At 43.8% G+C, this 21,890-nt stretch overlaps 1 protein-coding gene across 1 annotated transcript in view; it reads left to right on the plus strand.

Annotated features, from left to right (window-relative positions):
- The first annotated feature begins 1,664 nt into the window (after positions 1–1,664).
- Positions 1,665–21,890, plus strand: part of ACYP2 (acylphosphatase 2) — a 208,233-nt gene continuing 188,007 nt past the window's right edge. The window contains exons 1-3 of the mRNA XM_040429742.1: positions 1,665–1,788; positions 9,807–9,823; positions 13,329–13,438. Coding sequence (XP_040285676.1) covers positions 1,674–1,788; positions 9,807–9,823; positions 13,329–13,438 — 242 coding nt within the window. The 5' untranslated portion in view covers positions 1,665–1,673. The remainder of the gene's footprint in view (positions 1,789–9,806; positions 9,824–13,328; positions 13,439–21,890) is intronic.

Consider the following 21,890-nt stretch of genomic DNA (forward strand, 5'->3'; position numbering starts at 1 on the left):
TAAAACTGAGAAAAAGTCTTACGGAGATCAGCTACCTCCAAAGCAAGACCCTGAAAGCGTTCAGCCAAAAGTGTAACCGGATCCATGCTTGAGACGGTTTTGGCGGCTGATAATGTCACGGATGGTGTACAGGAAACAAGATAATACAATACAAACAATGACTCACTGGACCCACAACTAAGGAACAAAAAGGGAGACCCCTGCAATCGACCTGCCGCTCTCCCTTATTGCTCAGCCTATGCGACCACCCCAAAGGTGGATGGGCGCATATCCACGTACCTCGGCTATCTTAGACCTGAAGGCCCTACAATAGTGAGGGGACACGACCACCGTCTCCCTACACAGACACGGAGGGAGTCAGGGTCACCTGGATCCAGAAAACAGAAAATCATAAATACATAAACAGAACTTATCTTGCAGACGACTGTGGACAGGGAACTGGGAACTGGGACAGCATGCACACACACTCCAGGAAGTTGTATCAGCCGCACACTACTGCCTTATGGGTAGGAATTTAAAGGGAAGTAATCAGTCCGACTGCATGACAGCTGAGATAGACTAACGAGGTGAGGAACAGAAACCAAAACAAAGAAACTCAAGGAGGAGGATCTGGACGGCTCCTGTCAGAGCTTCTCAGCTGTCTGGTTGTGACACTACAGTGCCCCCAACATGTCCCCACTGTGCCCCAGAAGTAATAATGCTCCCATAGTGCCCATACTAGTAATCATGTTCCCCATAGACCCCCAGTAGTAATAAAGCCCATCATAATGCCCCCCAGTAGTAATAATTCTCCTTATAATGTGCCAGTGCAAAAAATACACCCTTTTAATGCCCCCAGTTGAGCTAATGTCCCCATAGTGCCCCCATAATGTGCCAGTATAAAATGCCCTGCCGCTGCCCCCCACGTCACCAGTGGCCAGCGGGGCTCAAGAGGCAGCTGCCTTGGGCCCCCCAGAAACAACTGAGCCCAGGGCAGCTGCCCCTTTTGCCCCGCATTGAAGACGGCCCTGCCTGCACCCACCATCACCGGATACTTTACGGTAGGAGGAGCCAGAAGCACATAGCTGCGTACACTGTGTAGTGACCGTGCTGGTGTATTGCACCCTCTATTGCTACGACCTTGATTGGACTTCTCTAAAGGGGTTTTTCAGGACTTAGATATTGAGGAGCTATCCTCAGATCGGTGGGGGGTTGGACATATGGCACTCATACCGATCAGCTGCCAGAATCGGATACTATACAGTGGGCGGAGCAGGAAGCCGACAGCTCCATACACTATGTAGTGACCATGTGGTGTACTGCAGCTCAGCTCCCATTCAAAGTGAATGGCTGTGTCCACTTTTAGTGTCCGGCGGCTGATCAGGGACTGGTGACAATCTCTGTACAGTGCATCGGTCTATGTGGCACTATAAAAGCATTTGACATAAATACGGTACATAGAGCCCATTTAAAAATTGTAATAATGTTTGAGACCAGGTTTCTTTAGAGCTGATACATTTTCAATGGGTTGTTATACAACCTGCTAAGTTCTTTAAGATAATGCCAGGATTGCCTGTCACTGCAACGGTTAAGCTTGTGTGTGCCCAGATGGTCTCTGGCCTGGCTGCAGTCCTCAGCTCCTCCCTGCACAGTGACACCTGTAAGATGAGATGTCAGGCTGGGAAGCCGTCTCAATGCCTCCAGCCTATGCTCTTCTGCTTGCATTCATCTGTACGACAATGTCTGGCCTAGTCAAAGCTTCAAACACTCTGAAATCTGTAGATTATGAAGTTTTTGGCCGTGTTCAGGGTAGGTCTGTTTTTTTCCGACAGCTTTTGTTATTGAAATTGCTGTATGATTTGCAAAGCTTTTCCTGCATGCTCGACACGTTCACAGTTACTAAACATAGCTTGTCATGAAGAAGGATCTGCAGACTGGGTGCAGAAGGCCGTATGTGTAATGTGCTCGTCATCGTCAGCAACCACTGCTTCTTCTCAGACATCAGACCCTCCAGCAAGATTCTAGTCCTGGGGGGTACGCAGGGGGTACGCAGACAACATGTGGGTGCATGAAAACGCATTAGACAAGATTTGGCACTCATGAGCACATGATAGGTGTCATCTGGTACCCATAAATTGCCAAACTGTACCCAGAGGGCACCATGCTTTGCCAACATATAGTATATACTGTATGTACAGTACAGACCAAAAGTTTGGACACACCTTCTCATTCAAAGAGTTTTCTTTATTTTCATGACTATGAAGGCATCAAAACTATGAAATAACACATGTGGAATTATATACATAACAAACAAGTGTGAAACAACTGAAAATATGTCATATTCTAGGTTCTTCAAAGTAGCCACCTTTTGCTTTGATTACTGCTTTGCACACTCTTGGCATTCTCTTGATGAGCTTCAAGAGGTAGTCCCCTGAAATAGTCTTCCAACAGTCTTGAAGGAGTTCCCAGAGATGCTTAGCACTTGTTGGCCCTTTTGCCTTCACTCTGCGGTCCTGAACCCATCTCGATTGGGTTCAGGTCCGGTGACTGTGGAGGCCAGGTCATCTGGCGCAGCACCCCATCACTCTCCTTCATGGTCAAATAGCCCTTACTTTCAAAGTTTTTCCAATTTTTCGGCTGACTGACTGACCTTCATTTCCTAAAGTAATGATGGCCACTCGTTTCTCTTTACTTAGCTGCTTTTTTCTTGCCATAATACAAATTCTAACAGTCTATTCAGTAGGACTATCAGCTGTGTATCCACCTGACTTCTCCTCAACGCAACTGATGGTCCCAACCCCATTTATAAGGCAAGAAATCCCACTTATTAAACCTGACAGGGCACACCTGTGAAGTGAAAAACGTTTCAGGGGACTACCTCTTGAAGCTCATCAAGAGAATGCCAAGAGTGTGTAAAGCAGTAATCAAAGCAAAAGGTGGCTACTTTGAAGAACCTAGAATATGACATATTTTCAGTTGTTTCACACTTGTTTGTAATGTATATAATTCCTCACGTGTTAATTCATAGTTTTGATGCCTTCAGTGTGAATCTACAATTTTCATAGTCATGAAAATAAAGAAAATTTTTTGAATGAGAAGGTGTGTCCAAACTTTTGGTCTGTACTGTATATACAGCCATATAGTACCCACATAAAGCTATTCAGTGCCCATATAGACAGCACAGGTTGTCCCATCTCTGGGACCTGTACCTATACTTAGAACGGAGCCCACAAAGTCCGGGAGGGCGCACTGTGCATATGCGGCTACCCTCCATTCATTCCTATAGGAGAGCTGAAAATAGCAGGACGCCACACTCAGCTGTTTTCAGAAGTTCCATTGAAATGAATGGGAAGCGCACTGTGCAAGTGCGGCCACCGCTCCACTATTTTCGGCGCTCCCATGGGAACGAATGGAGGGTGGTCGCCCATGTGCGGTGCGTCCTCCAGGACTTTGTAGGCTCTGTTATAAGCATAGGTGCGTCTCCCAGAGGTGAGATCTGCACCTATCAGACTAGGCTAGGATATGCCCCCAATGTCTGAGATGGGACAAACCCTTTAAGACCAGCGTGAAAAACACCCGTCTTAATAAATGTCCGCCAATATGTCACAACTTACACACTGCTTTCCCACTAAGCAATATCCCTCATCAAGGTAGGCTTATTTGCTTCATAAATATGAGTAAATTTTATATATAAATATATATTTTGCATATTTTATGCCAATATGTGCCAGATGTTGGTCACTGTAAGCCAGAATTTAGGCGCGGCCACAATAGTAAATATGGGATATTAGACCTATATAGTGGCAAACAGCCCCCATAGAGCACCATACTTTGTCAACACAGAGACATACCTTTTCCACATGGGCTTCTGTGCCAATATACTGTAGAGCCCACATAGTGCCAATATCCAGAGGGTACCATACTTTAGCTAAATTAAACATACCATATCTGTCATCACAGCAGCCAGATGGTCAAAAAAACAGCGGCACCTGTCAGTCTCTCCCAGAGTTTCCTCACTGGTCAATGAAGAAACACTAAAGACAAATAATAAATGCATTTTAGAGTAGTTTAAAACAATGGATACCAACCATAGAAGCAAACCAGGAGTCTGCTATGGGGCCCTGGTGGAGGAGGGCATCAGCAGTGAACTGCTTCTCCTGTTGCTGACAATGATTCACTGCATTTTTCATCAGCCACCACTAGAGGGAGCTCAGTGCAAAGCCTTTCTGCAGTTGCCATGAAAATCGATGATAACTGTATAAATTCCTATGCACTGAGCTCCCCCTAGTGGTCTCTGTAGGCAGCTAGTTGTATAATACCCTGTGTGATGAGAAGCAGATGTTATGTGTAAAGGCATTGAGAAGTATGGTGTTTAGAATAGGCGGCTATATTTATGAAGCACCCGATCCACTTTTTCTGACATAGAAGTCAAATAAAGTGAGTGACGATGAGGGTAAATGTTTTTTTAATTATAATTGCGGCGGCCTAGGAGGGGTGAGTGGAGGATAGGAGTAGTGGTTATGGCTCCCTAGAGCTGTGCAGTGACTGGATGGTGCACCTTTTCTTCCCTCAGGGCACACCCTGGCTGTGGAGCTCCTGTCTGGTGTTGGGGTGCCCCTCATGTTTGATGTTTGGCCAGGTGCAAGGCAGGACTGGTGGATATTTAAGAAAATAATCAGACCCGTTGGTTTTCATAAATAAAGTCTCTCTTTACTAGGTTGATGATGGGGATTGTAGTACAAATAGCAGCAAGACACAGTTTCAAAGTATATCGCAGTGCAATAGCAATGTATGGATAGCTACAATGATGGTGGTTATAGTACTCCCTCTCATTAAAACATTTTGCAGTCTCTCGGCAGAACAGACTTTCAATAAGGTTCTTGTAAAATCCTTCTGCAGTTCTGAGTGGTGCAGAACTGAGATATGGGTGGTCAATCTGTCTCAAAGTATAGGGGATGTTTTAGCAACATTCCCTTTCACAGCATCACAGCCTTTCTGCCATAAACACGCACAATACCTTGCCGTCTGAGTCCAATGCACGGCCTTTCTGATCTCCTTTTCTATGGACAACTTTGTAGAATGGCTGCTATTTGGGCAATTGTAGGCTTAGAGACTAGGGTTCTCTGAACATGGGCCTAGTTGTCCAGGAGGTCTCTCACATAATGTCTTTTCTCCAAGCTGCTTCAGGCTAGAATCTCTAACTCCAACTAACTAGCCGGGGGGCGGACCTGGTCCATCACTCTGACAACCTAACACAATTGCCAAGTTGTTAACCATAGGTTGCCAACAGCTCACAACTAGGGATGAGCAAATTGACTTCGAATGAAACATCCAAAGTCGATTCGCATAAAACTTAGTTCTAATACTGTACGGAGCAGGAGCTTCGTACAGTATTAGAATGTATTGGCTCCGATGAGCCAAAGTTATTGCTTCGCGAAGTCTCGTGAGACTTCGAGCAATAACTTCAGAAATTAATTTGTACTGTAAAAAACCATTTCCCGAACTCGGGTTCGGTTCCAAGTGGTACCTTGGAACCAAACCCGAGTTCGGGAAATGTTTTTTTACAGTACAAATTAATTTATGAAGTTATTGCTCGAAGTCTCACGAGACTTCGCGAAGCAATAACTTTGGCTCATCGGAGCCAATAAATTCTAATACTGTAAGGAGCTCCTGCTCCATACAGTATTGGAACAAAGTTTTATACGAATCGACTTTGGATGTTTCATCCGAAGTCGACTTGCTCACCCCTACTCAACATTCAACTCAAGAAACATTGCATTAAATCTGTTAATAGTAATTAACCCTTTGTAGTAGTCCTTCTGGGTTTCTGCATACTTTTTATTTAAAAAAATCTTTTGTTAACAAAAAAAATAATAAATTCATCAAAAATCGGTGTAGTTGCACTTTGCTGGTCTATGATAAGTGTCCCCCACAATGTTGTTAGGCCGGGTATTCACAGGACAGAGCGTGATGCAGCGATGGACTGGCCATCGGGAGTACCGGGAGAATCCCGGTGGGCCGATCGAATTATGGGCCGGCCAGGGCCGCCATCAGGGGGGTAAAGCTCCAGTAACAGCAGGCAGTGTGGGGGCGGCGCTCACTCACTGACGTCACACGCCTGCTCCTCCCACTAGGCGGCGCAGGCGCGTGACGTCAGTGAGTGAGCGCTGCCGCCCGCACTTGTTACTGGAGGCTGGAGGCGGGAGCTGAATGTAAGGTAGTAAAGACTCTTTACTAAAGAGATGAGCGCTGTGCCCCCACGTGTAGTAGAATACCTACCTGGAGCCAGACTGTGCACAGAAAGGGCACTTTGTCACTGTGGACAAAGTATGGCACTTTCTGTGCACAGATTGGCTCTAGGTGGGTACAGTGTGGCACTGCAGTCACTAAGGGCACTATTTATCTGGGCATAGTAGGGCACTATCTGCCCACATAGTCAACATATGGCGCTCTGGGCACTGCCATATAATAGTGTGGGTACGGCGATATTTGGTTCTATGTGGGCACTGTATGATTGTGGGCAGATAGTGCCATACTATCCACAGATAAATGGCGCATTTAGTGCCTGTCGTGCCCACATAGTGCCATATAGAACCCATACTCGGAAAGCGCCATACTTGTGTAGACAGAGTATAATTATAGGCAAAGTATGGCACTTTCTGCCCACGTTTTAGCTCTAGGTAGGTATGATATGGCACTTTGTGGGCACTGTAGACACTAAATACACAACTTATCTGAGCATAGTATGCCCAGGTCTTCCCACGGTCATACAGTGCTCAGATAGCGCCATGTTATGCACAGATAAATGGTGTATTTCTTGCTTATGGTGCCATACAGTACCTACCTAAAGTGAAAACCTACAGTACTTTGGCCACAGTCATACAGTGCCGACATAGAGCCAAAGTATGGCACTTTCTATGCACCTAGGTAGGTACTATATGGGTACAAATGCGCTATTTTTCTGTGAATAGGAGGGCACTATCGTGCTCTATGTGGGCACTGTATCACTATTAGGGCAGATAGTGCCATAGAGACAAAATGTCTCCCAGCACATTATACATGGCTCGTCATCATGGTTACGACCTCCCTGTAATCCAGCATTGGTGGTCGAAAAAAGCACCAAACTATGTGCACTCCCACAATCCCGGCTACTCCTATAGTGTGCAAGCATGACCACCGCTGCTGGATTACAGGGTGGTCAAAACCATGGAAACGAGCAGTGCATAATGTGATGGAAAAATGACTCCCGCCAGCAAAGGAAGCAATATGGACAATCACAATACATTAGTAAGTGCCTTGTATTAACTTTCTCTACAAGATAAATGCCACTTGCTGAAGAGACATAACCCCTTTTTTGAGTGTGTTTGGGAAAAATAAAGTGGGCCGGTCTGGCTGAAGTCCAGGGCCACTTTATTGTCCCAGTCCATCCCTGGCGTGATGCGGCAGCCACATTGTTGCCCATCCGGGGCAGTTAGCAGCATGAATTTGCAGGTCAATGGAGGTGTTACCTTCAAATTATTCAGTAGTTTGCTACGCAGGTACTCAAATACATTATATCACTATATTTTACAAGATAACATTACATCAATTAACCCTTTGCAGCAATCCTGTTCTGGGGGTACTGCACGAGCACATACATAAAACACAGCATAAAACATTTGTACTATAAAATGATACAAGTAACATCTGGTCTAGAGATGACATCTAGTAGAAATAACTGCCTGGTAATGTAATGGTTTGGGGAGGTTCCTTCAGTTCCTGCAGAGCAGCGCTTAACTGTAAAAGGTTTGTGAATATAACTTATGTTTGCTCCATTTCAACATGGAACCAGATTTTAGCAGGGTCTAGAGGTGTGAAATTTGTACTGGGGCCCACCTCTGTAGCAAGGTGTGATGGCTTTATGCTGGGTGGGATCTATGCTCATTATAAAAAAACAATATTGTTTGAATAGTAAATGATTAAGACCCAAGGAATATGTTTTGCCCTCCACCCACAAAAAATTTCTAGAAGACAGCATAGCTTTTAGAACACGTTTAGGCTTAGATACATTGCCTCATCAGTACATACACAGCCCATGGATATTACTTTATAATAAATTTAAAAAAACAGCCCTGTGGGGTCTATAACCTGTACCTATAGATACATCAGCCCTGCTCCAGTGGCAAACATTCCATAGAACTCCTTTCTCTGTTCCTGACATTAAAACAATGCATTTCCATGCAGCCCCCACTAGAGGGAGCTCTGTGCAAACAGATTATTACAGCTTCCTTGGTAGACAATGGTAACTGTATAAATTATTTATTTATTAGACGCACTTATAAAGCGCTGCTATATTCCACAGCGCTTTACAGACATTAGCATCAAGCTGTCCCCAATGGGGCTCACAATCTAAGTCCCCTATCAGTATGTCTATTGGAGTGTGGGAGGAAACCAGAGAACCTGGAGGAAACCCACGCAAACACGGGGAGAACATACATACTCCATGCAGATCTTGCCCTTGGTCGGATTCAAACCCAAGACCCGAGGGCTGCAAGGCACCAGTGTTAACCACTGAGCAAATTTCTATGCACTGAGCTCCACCTAGTGGTGGCTGCAGGGGGCCAATTTTGTAATATACTGTGGAAAGCGGTGATTTAGAGCTGTTATCAGTGTACTTATGCCAGTTGAGAAATATGCTGTTCAGAATTAGTGCCGTATTTTTGAAGCAACTGCTCCACTTTTTCCCACATGGAAGTCAGTGAGGCGGAAGGCAACTTTTTTTTATTACTAATTTTCTTTATTAAAATTTCTTCTTAATTAAAAGAATAAATCATCAGAAATCTGGAGCATTGCACTTTGTGTTCTGTTTTGCCTGGGAGTTTTTGACGCATGCATACTGGGAAACTGGGTGGGGTAGGGGCGCCAATACTAAGGGGGTCATTTACTAACCAGAAACACACCTATATTAGGTGTTTTCCTGGTGCCGATTGTGGCACAAAGGTCCTTTGCGGCACAATCTGCAACTTTTCCCCGCTCATTCCAGGTCTAAAAAGATGGGCGGGGAAGGGGACAGGCCGGTAGGCCCGTCTCATTTACCATTTTCTACGACTGGTTTAGGCATAGAAAATGGTCTAAATGTAAGACAGTTCGGAAGCTGTCTCACATTTAGAACTGGCGGTGGGTCCACCGAAGTTATGGAGAAGCCGGCGCCAGCTATAGGGGATATTAATAGATAACAGATATAATGATAGATAATACATGATCACGCCATTCACCATATGTGTTGGTCACGGCTTATCTACTCCCTCATGACTGCCCCCATAATCATTTTCAGGAAATAAAGTAAAAATCAATCTCCAATCAGAAAATAAAAACAGACTAAGGGCTCATGCACATGACCTTATGTAATTTGTGGTCCGCAAAACACGGATCCGAAAAAAAAAGGTTAACATCCGTGTGCCGTCTGTGTTGCATCCGTTTTTTTTGCGGATCCATTGTAACAATGCCTGTCCTTGTCTGAAAAATTGAGTATTTTTTTGCAGAACGGACATACGGACACAGAATGCACACAGAGTAATTTCAGTTTTTTCCCAGCCCCTTTAAATTAATGGTTCCGCATACGGACCTGTAAAAAAACAGAATGGAAACGGAAGAAAAATACGTTTGTGTGCGTGAGCCCTGAATCAGAGGACTACATTACACTATGGTTTTAATTAGTGAAAAAAGTATATTTATTATGATTAGGTAAGGAGTGTTTTTTTTTTTTTTCATTAGAATTCAAAATGTCCATGGATAACTATGTTCCCAGCATACTATGTGTAGTAAAATACTTTGTTATTGTCTTTCAGGTGTGTGCTTCAGGATGGTAAGTGTTCACCTTTTTCATTTTTCATGGATTAACCCTTCTATCAGCCACTATTAGCCTTTGTCATAGGCAATGTTTACACAGGCACTGATTTCTTTTGAACAAAGGCTTGTTTTTTTTGGCAGCAAGAATATCATAGTCTAATACGCTATCCATGAAAAGCATCAGAACCGACTAAAAACTGTTACGACCTCTAGTAAACGAACAGAACTGTTAGAACTTGCTGGGATCAGTTTAAAAACGGATCCATCATTGCAATCGTGGTTCCCTTATAGGGGATTTCCAGGATTATGGCCATTTTTACCTAGCTATCAGAGCGTGTGGTACCCATGAAAACCCCTACTTACCTGCTTCCCACCACTGGTACCCCCTGACTACTTCCAGTCCCCGGTCTTTTTATTTCCGGGTGGGGTTTGGACAGGGTCATGTGCACACTTGCAGCCAATGGCTGGCCTCGAGTGATGTGTCTCCAGGCGACACATGATCCAGCAGTGATGTGCCGCTTTGGGACATGTAAGGCTACTTTCACACCAGCGTTTTTGCTGGATCAGCAAAAACGCTTCAGTTCTGATAATACAACCGCCTGCATCTGTTATGAACGGATCCGGTTGTATTATCTTTAAAATAGCCAAGACGGATCCGTCATGAACTCCACTGAAAGTCATTGGGGGACGGATCTCTTTTCTATTGTGTCAGATTGTGTCAGAGAAAACAGATCTGTCCCCATTGACTTACATTGTGTGTTAGGACAGATCACCACATTGCGGACAGAAAAATGATGCAACACTTGCAGCGTTAATCTGTCCGCAATGGGGACGCAACCAAACGGAACAGAATGCATTCTGGTGCCCTTCGTTCAGTTCAGTTTTGTCCCAATGACAATGAATGGGGACAAAACTGAAACGTTCCTATGACGGATCTCAATAGCGGAAAGGGAAAGCCCAAGTAGCCTTACCGCTTAGGCAGCAGTGCACGGGACCCATCCAGACTTCAGCCGGAAGTAAACAGACAAGATCGGCGAACTGAGCCAGGGCACCAAAACAGAGCAATAGGGTGCTGGTAAGGGATGAAAACAGGCTGGCCATACAAATCAGAGCTTTTTTTCATTCATTCATTATTGGCAGTAGGGGGAGTACTATTTTCCCTTGTGGAGAGGATCTAGTAGGCATAAGGAGTATTATTGGCCATGTGCAGCGACCGTGCCGCAGGGGCAATATGTGAGTGTTGGTGGGCCGATGGAGGTAGTAGTTGTTTACTCACTGTTCTGTAGAGCTCCCTGGGCTGGTGTGCAGTGAATGGAAGGACAGCACCAGTTCCTTCGGGCACACTCTGTTGTCCAGGGATTCCCACCAGATGGTGGTTGAGGTGCCCTTGGTGGAATGGTTTAAGGTGCTGTGGAGGCAGGGTCCCTGGTGTTTGTGACGCCAGCACCGTTAGGTGCAAAAGAAGGTGGTAAAAAGGATGAGGAGTCAATTGTTGTGAACAACGGAACTTTTTACTTCAATCAATTGCTTTGAGGTAGTTACATGGCAAGGGTGACAACCCATATGATGCATATACGATTGGCTTAGCTGCAATCCTAGTAACAGGCTTGACAATAGGTGCATTGACATTTTCCTTTGGCTGGTATGAGAGAGTTCCCTTCTAGCCATCCTCACTTTGTCCACACGCTAGCCGCCAGATACTGGATATAAAAATGACTCTTACTTGTGTTTGGCAACCCACAGGGCGGTCTCCCTAACGGTAGGCATGAATCCTCTGCTCCATTGTTTGCACTGGTTGCTTTCAGAAACACTGGTCCACAATATCCATTAGAGGTATGTGGTAATGGACAACCTTGCGCCTAGTCCTCCGGCTGTGTCCAGGTGCTTTTAGGCTTCTCCTGGTCACTGGTGCTGTGGAGTCCATAAGCTAATGCTGCTTCTGTCTCCACTAGACTTTCTCTATATCCACAGCTTACTCTGGTCTGTGCTAGGTAGCTGTAAGGATGTTCTCCCTACTCCGTCAGCAGCTACATATTGGAATTTGCTTCTCCAGCTCCTCACACATCACTACCTCTCTCCTTACTCCTCAGCTAACTTCCTTCCTTCTACACACCCTAAGGCAGTGATGGTGAACCTTTTAGAGACCGAGTGCCCAAACTGCAACCCGAAACCCACTTATTTATCGCAAAGTGTCAACACAGCGATTTACCCTGAATTCTAATATAGTATATCTTCCATGTACTTTATCATTTAGCTATAATAGCCTGCCTGTGCCGTTCATAGTGCGCCCTATGCTGATGAAGGGCAGGAAAAGTCTAAGGCAAATTGGTACACCATAGACTTTTTCTAGGGCGTAGGTGCCCACTGAGAGGACTTTGGGTGCCACCTCTGGCACCCGTGCCATAGTTTCGCAACCACTGCCCTAAGGTATATATATTTGTGGTGCCAGCACCACCTAGGGGTGGATGGATGTAATGCAACTACCAGCCTGTTGTAGGGAATTTGCAGCTTAATACATAGAAAATACAATGGTATAAAATGACATACATGAGATGTAAGGGGCCCACTTCCAACATGGAGTGGGACACTGCACATGCAATGTTTCTCTGCAAAAAAAGAATGCAAATGACCCCTCTTTCCAAAAAGAAAAGAATAGAGTGCCTCTAGTCTATTGCCTGTAAGACTCAAGATCCTGACAAGGCCTATCACCGCTTAAGCCAGTTCTCTCTGTTCTGCACTGATGAGGGTCTATCACCCTGATTGTCTTCTGTCTGTAGACGAGGTACTGGTTTGGCTATAATCCTAAATTATGTCTCATGGCTTGTTTAAAAGGCCAAACACTTATAAGATTGTGACCTTACATCTGGTGGCACTAGAGGAGCAGCTTTCTTTTCTTTATGGACAGAAAGCTAATTTGTATACCTTTTTCAGAGAAAAGCATTGCATGGCCTATACGTCTTCTAGGTGTGCTCCACACGGGGAAATAGTACTCCTCAGATCCCAAGATGGGCTCTCACTCAAGTTAAGCCATTATTATTAAAAACTGATTGTCAATTGCTTGCTTATTGTTAATAACGAAGTGGTTTTGCAGGTAAATCTACAAACCTGTAAGTCCTTGACAATAAGCGAGTGATTGGCAATCAATTTTTAATGCTACACCCTCACAGCCACCTACCGACCAAATCTCATATCCCTACCAGCTGTTATGTGTAGACCTAGCCTTAGAGAAAAGTCAGCAATACCCACTAATTTCATCTAACAGCCTAATAGGAAGCTTGATATAACAAATGTAAAGGGGGTTTCCTTGTGAAAGAAAAACCACCGAGGGGTCTGCTTCAGAATGACACCACATCACAGTCCTAAAAACTAGAGAAGGTGGGTTATAACTCCTGTATTATTTTATCTGTGCAAGCATTGTATTAATGAAAGATAAACTAAATATGTAGATAATAAAACAAAATCAAAGCTATGAACAGCACACCTTTTATACTTTTTATGTACTTTTATGTACTTTTGTGCAGTACACAGAAGATGAAGCAAGAAAACTTGGTGTGGTTGGATGGGTGAAAAATACAAGACAAGGCACTGTACAAGGGCAAGTCCAAGGACCAGAAGAAAAAGTGAATTCCATGTAAGTGTATCTAACCAAAAATCCAAGAAACTGTAATGTGCACATAAGATATAACATATATTGAGTGCATATGTTTGCTTCCCATTCCTATTCAGACTGTTCCTTCTTCTTCTTGCCTTATACTGATAAGAATGTAGCTTAAATGAGTGTTTATGAGCTGTCAGGGAACTAGAGATAAGGGCTACAGATGGAGCCTTCAGAGCAGGGAGAAAGAACAGTCTGCAGATGCAGTGAAACTGAAGACTGTAGAAGATAATTTGTTGGCAATTCTTAATAAAGACCAAAGGAAAAATTTTGCCCAGGTTAAATAGAATGCAATAATAAAAAAAATGCCCAAAGGTGTCCATAGCCCTTAAATACTTAATAACCCCTGTTTCCTCACCCCTCCACAAGATGCCATGACGAAGCATGTGTTGAGGTGTGAGGGCCACTTTGGTCTTTATCGGCACACATTATTAACCATTTACTGCTATGATGTTTTATATAGGTTTGTGACTGTGACTAGGTATTGCTGTATTGTACATTATGAGATGTGTGATCATAAATCTTTACTATACTAATATGATATATTTGATTCATTTATACATGCATGTACGGTAATTGGCCTCTGTTTTCAGTGTGTGATAGCTGCTGCCCTATTTTACATACGTTTTTATGAGATATCTTCTTAATAAAGCTTTGTATAATTTTAATAGAACTGGTGGAACCGTATGTTTCCTTTATAGGTGGTTTAGTTACCGTATTTTTCGCCCTATAAGACGCACTTTTTCCCCCCAAAAGTGGGAGGAAAATGGCAGTTATGGGGCGAATGCTGCCGTTTACACTGATACACCGCCAACCGCATGCTGCACAGTGCGGCCGGCGTGTGTATCAGGAGGGAGGAGGGGCTGGGGGCCAGCGTCTAGTTTTGTAATGGCAGCGGGGCCCGGTGCAGTCACTGTATTCTATTGCACCAGGCCCCGCTCACTGTACTAATCGTATCTACGGTAACCGTATCTAAGGCTGCTGGATCGAACATATTCTATAGTTAAACATTGCCTGCAGTTACCATAGATACCATTAGTACAGTGAGCGGGGCCCGGTGCAAAAGAATGCAATGACTGCACTGGGCCCCCGCTGCCATTAAAAAGCTAGTGTAGATGCCAGCCCCCACCTCCTGTATTGGGGGTCATTCAAAGTGGCTGACACTGTTATGGGGGGATCTGTGGATGACAAATAGCATAAGATGCTATTGATCTGTCATCCACAGATCCCCCCATAGCAGTGTCATGCCATCCACAGATGCCCCCATAACAGTGCCATCCACAGACGCCCCATAACAGTGTCAGCCACAGACCCCCATAACAGTGTCAGCCACAGACTCCCATAACAGTGTCATCCACAGACCCCCATAACAGTGTCATCCACAGACCCCCATAACAGTGTCATCCACAGACACCCATAACAGTGTCATCCACAGACACCCATAACAGTGTCATCCACAGACCCCCATAACAGTGTCATCCACAGACCCCCATAACAGTGCATCCACATACCCCCATAACAGTGCCATCCACAGACGCTCATAACAGTGTCAGCTACAAACCCCCATAACAGTGCCATTCACAGACCCCCATAAAAGTGTCATCCACAGATCCCCCATAACAGTGCGTCATCCACAGATCCCCCATAATAGTGTCATTCACAGGCTACCATTAGTTCAAAGCCCACCAAAAGCACACCTTTTGGTTCAAAATATATATTATTTTTTTTCCACCCCAAAAAACGAGGTGCATCTTATGGGCCGCACCGGCCCATAAGACGCACCTAGTTTTTTGAGGGTGAAAAATACGGTAATCTGTTTGCATACAGTGAATATATTACCAGCATTAGCCATGGCATCCACAGTGAAGCTTTGCCCTGGGCATTTGCTGGAGCAGAATCTAGCAGAATAAAACTTCATATTCACACAACTCCCGACGATAAAAACTCCACAAAGGTATATTTGGTATACATGGTTAAAAATTGTGACAGACTCCCGTTAACGTCTAGCAGTAATGAAAGGATGATGCAGTCATTTGATAGGAAAGTCATTCCCTAGTGGAGAATATAATACAAATATTGGTGAAGGTGAACCCATCTTTAAAATGAAGGTCCCTTCACTTTACTTGAATGCAAATGTGTATAACAATTGAAATTGGCGTTGTTGCCTAGATTTTATAGACTAAGTATTTTAAGATTTCTGCAATCTGGTGGCCATATAGAATTTCATCCAACTTTCCCAGTAAACATTTATAACTAAGAATCAGCTGTCTAGTGTTCACTACCAATACAGCAAGCATCATATATTCTGATATTGCACATATATTCTGATATTGTCTTGACTGGACAGGTAAAACAGAGCCAATCCTTTTTATTAAAATAAAAGTAGTTTTTTTTCCGTAAAATGGACTGACATACTACCCAACCTTTTTCACGGGATTGGTCCTCAATGTGAACATGGCTTATACAAATGTGCCACCACAGTGTATATTTCTGGGAGATTTTGTGGGCTGCCCAGGGAACTTAGAATGGCCCTCAAATAAGGATACAAATGCTGTGAATCAACATATACTTTTGCCCTCCACTTTCCACCTACAGTCAGGTCCATAAATATTGGGACATCAACACAGTTCTAACATTTTTGGCTCTATACACCATCACAATGGATTTGAAATGAAACAAACAAGATGAGCTTTAACTGCAGACTGTCAGCTTTAATTTGAGGGTATTTACATCCAAATCAGGTGAACGGTGTAGGAATTACAACAGTTTGCATATATGCCTCCCACTTGTTAAGGGACCAAAAGTAATGGGACAATTGGCTTCTCAGCTGTTCCATGGCCAGGTGTGTGTTATTCCCTCATTATCCTAATTACAATGAGCAGATAAAAGGTCCAGAGTTCATTTCAAGTATGCTATTTGCATTTGGAATCTGTTGCTGTCAACTCTCAAGATGAGATCCAAAGAGCTGTCACTATCAGTGAAGCAAGCCATCATTAGGCTGAAAAACAAAACAAACCCATCAGAGAGATAGCAAAAACATTAGGCTTGGCCAAAACAACTGTTTGGAACATTCTTAAAAAGAAGGAACGCACCGGTGAGCTCTGCAACACCAAAAGACCCAGAAGACCACGGAAAACAACTGTGGTGGATGACCGAAGAATTCTTTCCCTGGTGAAAAAAAAAAAACCCTTCACAACAGTTGTCCAGATCAAGAACACTCTCCAGGAGGTAGGTGTATGTGTTGCAAAGTCAACAATCAAGAGAAGACTTCACCAGAGTGAATACAGAGGGTTCACCACAAGATGTAAACCATTGGCGAGCCTCAAAAACAGGAAGGCCAGATTAGAATTTGCCAAACGACATCTAAAAAAGCCTTCACAGTTCTGGAACAACATCCTATGGACACATGAGACCAAGATCAACTTGTACCAGAGTGATGGGAAGAGAAGAGTATGGAGAAGGAAAGGAACTGCTCATGATCCTAAGCATACCACCTCATCAATGAAGTATGGTGGTGGTAGTGTCATGGCGTGGGCATGTATGGCTCCCAATGGAACTGGTTCTCTTGTATTTATTGATGATGTGACTGCTGACAAAAGCAGCAGGATGAATTCTGAAGTGTTTCGGGCAATATTATTTGCTCATATTCAACCAAATGCTTCAGAACTCATTGGACGGCGCTTCACAGTGCAGATGGACAATGACCCAAAGCATACTGCAAAAGCAACCAAAGAGTTTTTTTAAGGGAAAGAAGTGGAATGTTATGCAATGGCCAAGTCAATCACCTGACCTGAATCCGATTGAGCATGCATTTCACTTGCTGAAGACAAAACTGAAGGGAAAATGCCCCAAGAACAAGCAGAAACTGAAGACAGTTGCAGTAGAGGCCTGGCAGAGCATCACCAGGGATGGAACCCAGCGTCTGGTGATGTCTATGCGTTCCAGACTTCAGGCTGTAATTGACTGCAAAGGATTTGCAACCAAGTATTAAAAAGTGAAAGTTTGATTTATGATTATTATTCTGTCCCATTACTTTTGGTCCCTTAACAAGTGGGAGGCACATATGCAAACTGTTGTAATTCCTACGCAAAATACATTGTATTTCACCATAGCGATGTGCACCTGCATACAGGGTTGTGCTGACTCAATCACCCACATTTTTTCTTTGTTGTAATTCCTACACCGTTCACCTGATTTGATCAAATCAAAGCTGACAGTCTGCAGTTAAAGCACATCTTGTTTGTTTCATTTCAAATCCATTGTGGTGGTGTATAGAGCCAAAAATGTTAGAATTGTGTCGATGTCCCAATATTTATGGACCTGGCTGTAGATGACGCAAGATGTATGTTTTTAGGGGTGTTTGTCCAGGTCATCCTAAAATAAGATAAGCAACCAATGTTACATCCGTTATTGAAACCATCCCCCCTCAGTCAGCACTGTGCTCCTACCCTCATTACTGTTACAAGAGTGCTCAGTGCTTTGTGGCCAGGGGCAGGGAAGCACATAGCCTTCATACTGTCTAAGGCTAAGGCTGAAACAACACAACACCCCCCCCCCCCCCCCCTTATACCGGTGTCTGTAGTGCCCTGGAGCAGGGAGTACTTTGACATTTGGACATTTTTGGACACTTATCTATTTCCCCTATGCAAAGTTAAAACTTCTTACTTTATTACACCTAAAAGAGTTAACTTGCACCATTTAATACTGTGTAACTGCATTTTACATATATATGTTGTGATACATCACCTGTTCATTATCACTGTATTTACATGGCTCTGTGGAAAGGGTTAATGAATACTGAGAGACTGTTAGGGCTTTGATTGAGAAGCTGGTAATTTTCCACAGCTGCCATAGGGTTTAAAAAAGACCAGACTTGTTTACCACCCTGTTTTGGAGGGGAAAAAACAGACTTGTCTACCACCAAAAGACCCTGACTCTCTGGACTTATTTCCCATTGGGGTGCACCACCATTCCTTCCGGAGAGCAGCGTAGTGTTGGGGCCACCTCAAACCCGGCCACTGCATGTCTTATGCATCACAAGGGTCTTTGGGCCCCCTCAAGCTCCTGGGCCCGGTAGAGACTGCTACCTCTGCACCCCCTATAGCTACGACCCTGATTACTGCCCTGTGTATAAAAATTGAGAGCTCCATGCTGTCGATAGTACAAGCTTGCATTATATTTGTGAGCCACAGAGGTTTAATGAGCCATGTGGTTCCACTTCACAGAAAATACACTTTAGACTAGACCTTAATTCTCAGAGTAGTACATAATGGTGCAAACATGGGTCTCACTTATAAAAATGGCCTTGTTGCCCACTGCAACCCATTAAAGTGCAGCTTTCCCAGAGAGATAAAAGTGGAACTTTTATCAGTTGCCATTGAGCAATTTTTCTGTCAGACACGTTTTATAAATGTGACCTCAATTGTTACATACAACATCTTTTCTAAAGATAATCTGAATCATGTATGTGATATTCAGCAGCACGGGTGGGAGGACAGGAGTGGTAGTAGAGGCCAGACGGTAGTAGTAGTTCAATGTGTGGTTATTGTCCTCCCCATCTTCCCCTGGGCTGGTGCACAGTGAAGGGGGTGCACCCTGGTTCCCCTCGGGCACACCCTAGTGTTGGGGATTCTCCTGCCTGGTGGTGGTTTGGGGTGCAAGGCAGGGTCCCCGTAAAACTTGCAAGTGATGGTGCATGCAATGATGAGGCTGACTTTGCAACAAACAACTTCACTTTATTTGCAATAAAGTTCAAATACAACAGACACAATTTTATCATGCATGGACTGGCAGATCTTACATGGGTTGCAGTTTTACAGTTCTAGTGGCAGCGAATTTGGTAGAAAGGCCAAATGCTCCCTAAGTCACTCTTTGAATTAACAATGCAATCTTCCCAGGCAAGGGATTCAGCCAGTTCCCTCCAGTTCTCCAGATCCGGTTGTTAAAATTACAACTGCATCGGAGAACTGTGTTAACGGCTGAGTCCCGATCCGGTGGTCTGGCCGTGGCAGGGCAGCTGGAGATGTTCACTTCCATTGCTTCACACACCACTTATAGTTAAGCTCCTTAGTTGGGTGGTCTGTGTGTGTAGTGTATATATGGTGTATTTACAGTATGTATGTGTACCATGTATATGGTGTATTTATGTGTATGTGTGTTGCATATATATGGTGTATATATATATGTAAACATGTGTTATGACGCCGTGTGTCTGCCGTTGAGTAGGGAACCTGTTGTTAAAATTTTTAATCCTACCCCTGAATCTTCCCAATTAAACCAGGGGGTGTCCGCAATTTATGACAGACAAAGGAGGAGATTTATCAAAACTTGTGCAAAGGAAAACTGGCAGCCAATCAGATTGATCCTTTTATTTCAGCTATGAATATAAAAGATGGAATCTTTGGGCAACTACGCCTGTTTCCCATTATACAGGTTTTAATAAATCTCCCCTTACATTCTGTTCCTTTTACAGGTTGTTCTACCTTCAAAAAAATTCTCATTTGCTTCCTCAGAGGCAGGTTATATAAGGCTCTCAAGCTGGCTGAATAATGTCCCCAGGGGTGCTTTCTGCTGCTTCCTCTCTCCTCAAAGTCTCAGCTCCAACTAATTACATCATCCAATCTAAGAAGTGTAGCAGCCCCAAGTAGTAACTATAGTTGCAAGAAAAAGTATGTGAACCCTTTGGAATTATATGGATTTCTGCACAAATTGGTCATAAAATGTGATCTGATCTTCATCTAAGTCACAACAATAGACAATCACAGTCTGCTTAAACTAATAACACACAAATAATTAAATGTTAGCATGTTTTTATTGAACACACCATGTAAACATTCACAGTGCAGGTGGAAAAAGTATGTGAACCCCTAGACTAATGACATCTCCAAGAGCTAATTGGAGTGAGGTGTCAGCCAACTGGAGTTAAATCAATGAGATGAGATTGGATGTGTTAGTTACAGCTGCCCTGCCCTATAAAAAATACACACCAGTTCTGTGTTTGCTTTTTACAAGAAGCATTGCCTGATGTGAATGATGCCTCGCACAAAAGAGCTCTCAGAAGACCTACGATTAAGAATTGTTGACTTGCATAAAGCTGGAAGGGGTTATAAAAGTATCTACAAAAGCCTTGCTGTTTATCAGTCCACAGTAAGACAAATTGTCTATAAATGGAGAAAGTTCAGCACTGCTGCTACTCTCCCTAGGAGTGGCCATCCTGTAAAGATGACTGCAAGAGCACAGCGCAGACTGCTCAATGGGGTGAAGAAGAATCCTAGAGTGTCAGCTAAAGACTTACAAAAGTCTCTGGCATATGCTAACATCCCTGTTAGCTAATCTACGATATGTAAAACACTAAACAATAATGGATTTCATGGGAGGATACCACAGAGGAAGCCACTGCTGTCCAAATAAAACATTGCTGCACGTTTACAGTTTGCACAAGAGCACCTGGATGTTCCACAGCAGTACTGGCAAAATATTCTGTGGACAGATGAAACCAAAGTTGAGTTGTTTGGAAGTAACACACAACACTATGTATGGAGAAAAAGAGGCACAGCACACCAACATCAAAACCTAACCCCAACTGTGAAGTATGGTGGTGGGGGCATCATGGTTTGAGGCTGCTTTGCTGCGTCAGGGCCTGGATGGATTGCTATCAAAGGAAAAATGAATTCCCAAGTTTATCAAGACATTTTGCAGGAGAACTTAAGGCCATCTGTCCACCAGCTGAAGCTCAACAGAAGATGGGTGTTGCAACAGGACAACGACCCAAAGCATAGAAGTAAATAGACAACAGAATGGCTTAAACAGAAGAAAATACGCCTTCTGTAGTGGCCCAGTCAGAGCCCTGACCTCAACCCGATTGAGATGCTGTGGCATGACCTCAAGAAAGCTATTCACACCAGACATCCCAAGAATATTGCTGAACTGAAACAGTTCTGTAAAGAGGAATGGTCAAGAATTACTCCTGACCGTTGTGCACGTCTGATCTGCAACTACAGGAAACGTTTCACATTAAGCACACAGCAGCTCTCACCTTCCCCTTTACCAGTCGAGCGCGGATGACGCACCCTGATGCGTAATGGTAACTTTGAAAATGTAGGAAATCCAGCTCAAAAATTGTGGAAAATTCGTAGCTTTATTGCGGCATAAAATCTTCGACAAAAACAGGAATGTTCGGTTACGCGTTTCAGACCACTAACAAATATCGGTCCTTCCTCATGACTTGTCGAACTGGTAATGGGATCACATCCTATGAGCAGCTCACACAGCTGGCCATGCAATCAATCGATCACATGATCGTGAAGAGCTGCACACAAGGTGCAATCACATATGTCGAATCACTTTAAACATACATAGAGGAAATTAAAATCACATGTGCTAACCAAAACATCAACATAAATACGTAGTTGATGCATATATAAAAGAC

Source organism: Bufo bufo, chromosome 4 (assembly GCF_905171765.1).
Source record: "Bufo bufo chromosome 4, aBufBuf1.1, whole genome shotgun sequence".
Classification (NCBI taxonomy): Eukaryota; Metazoa; Chordata; class Amphibia; order Anura; family Bufonidae; genus Bufo; species Bufo bufo.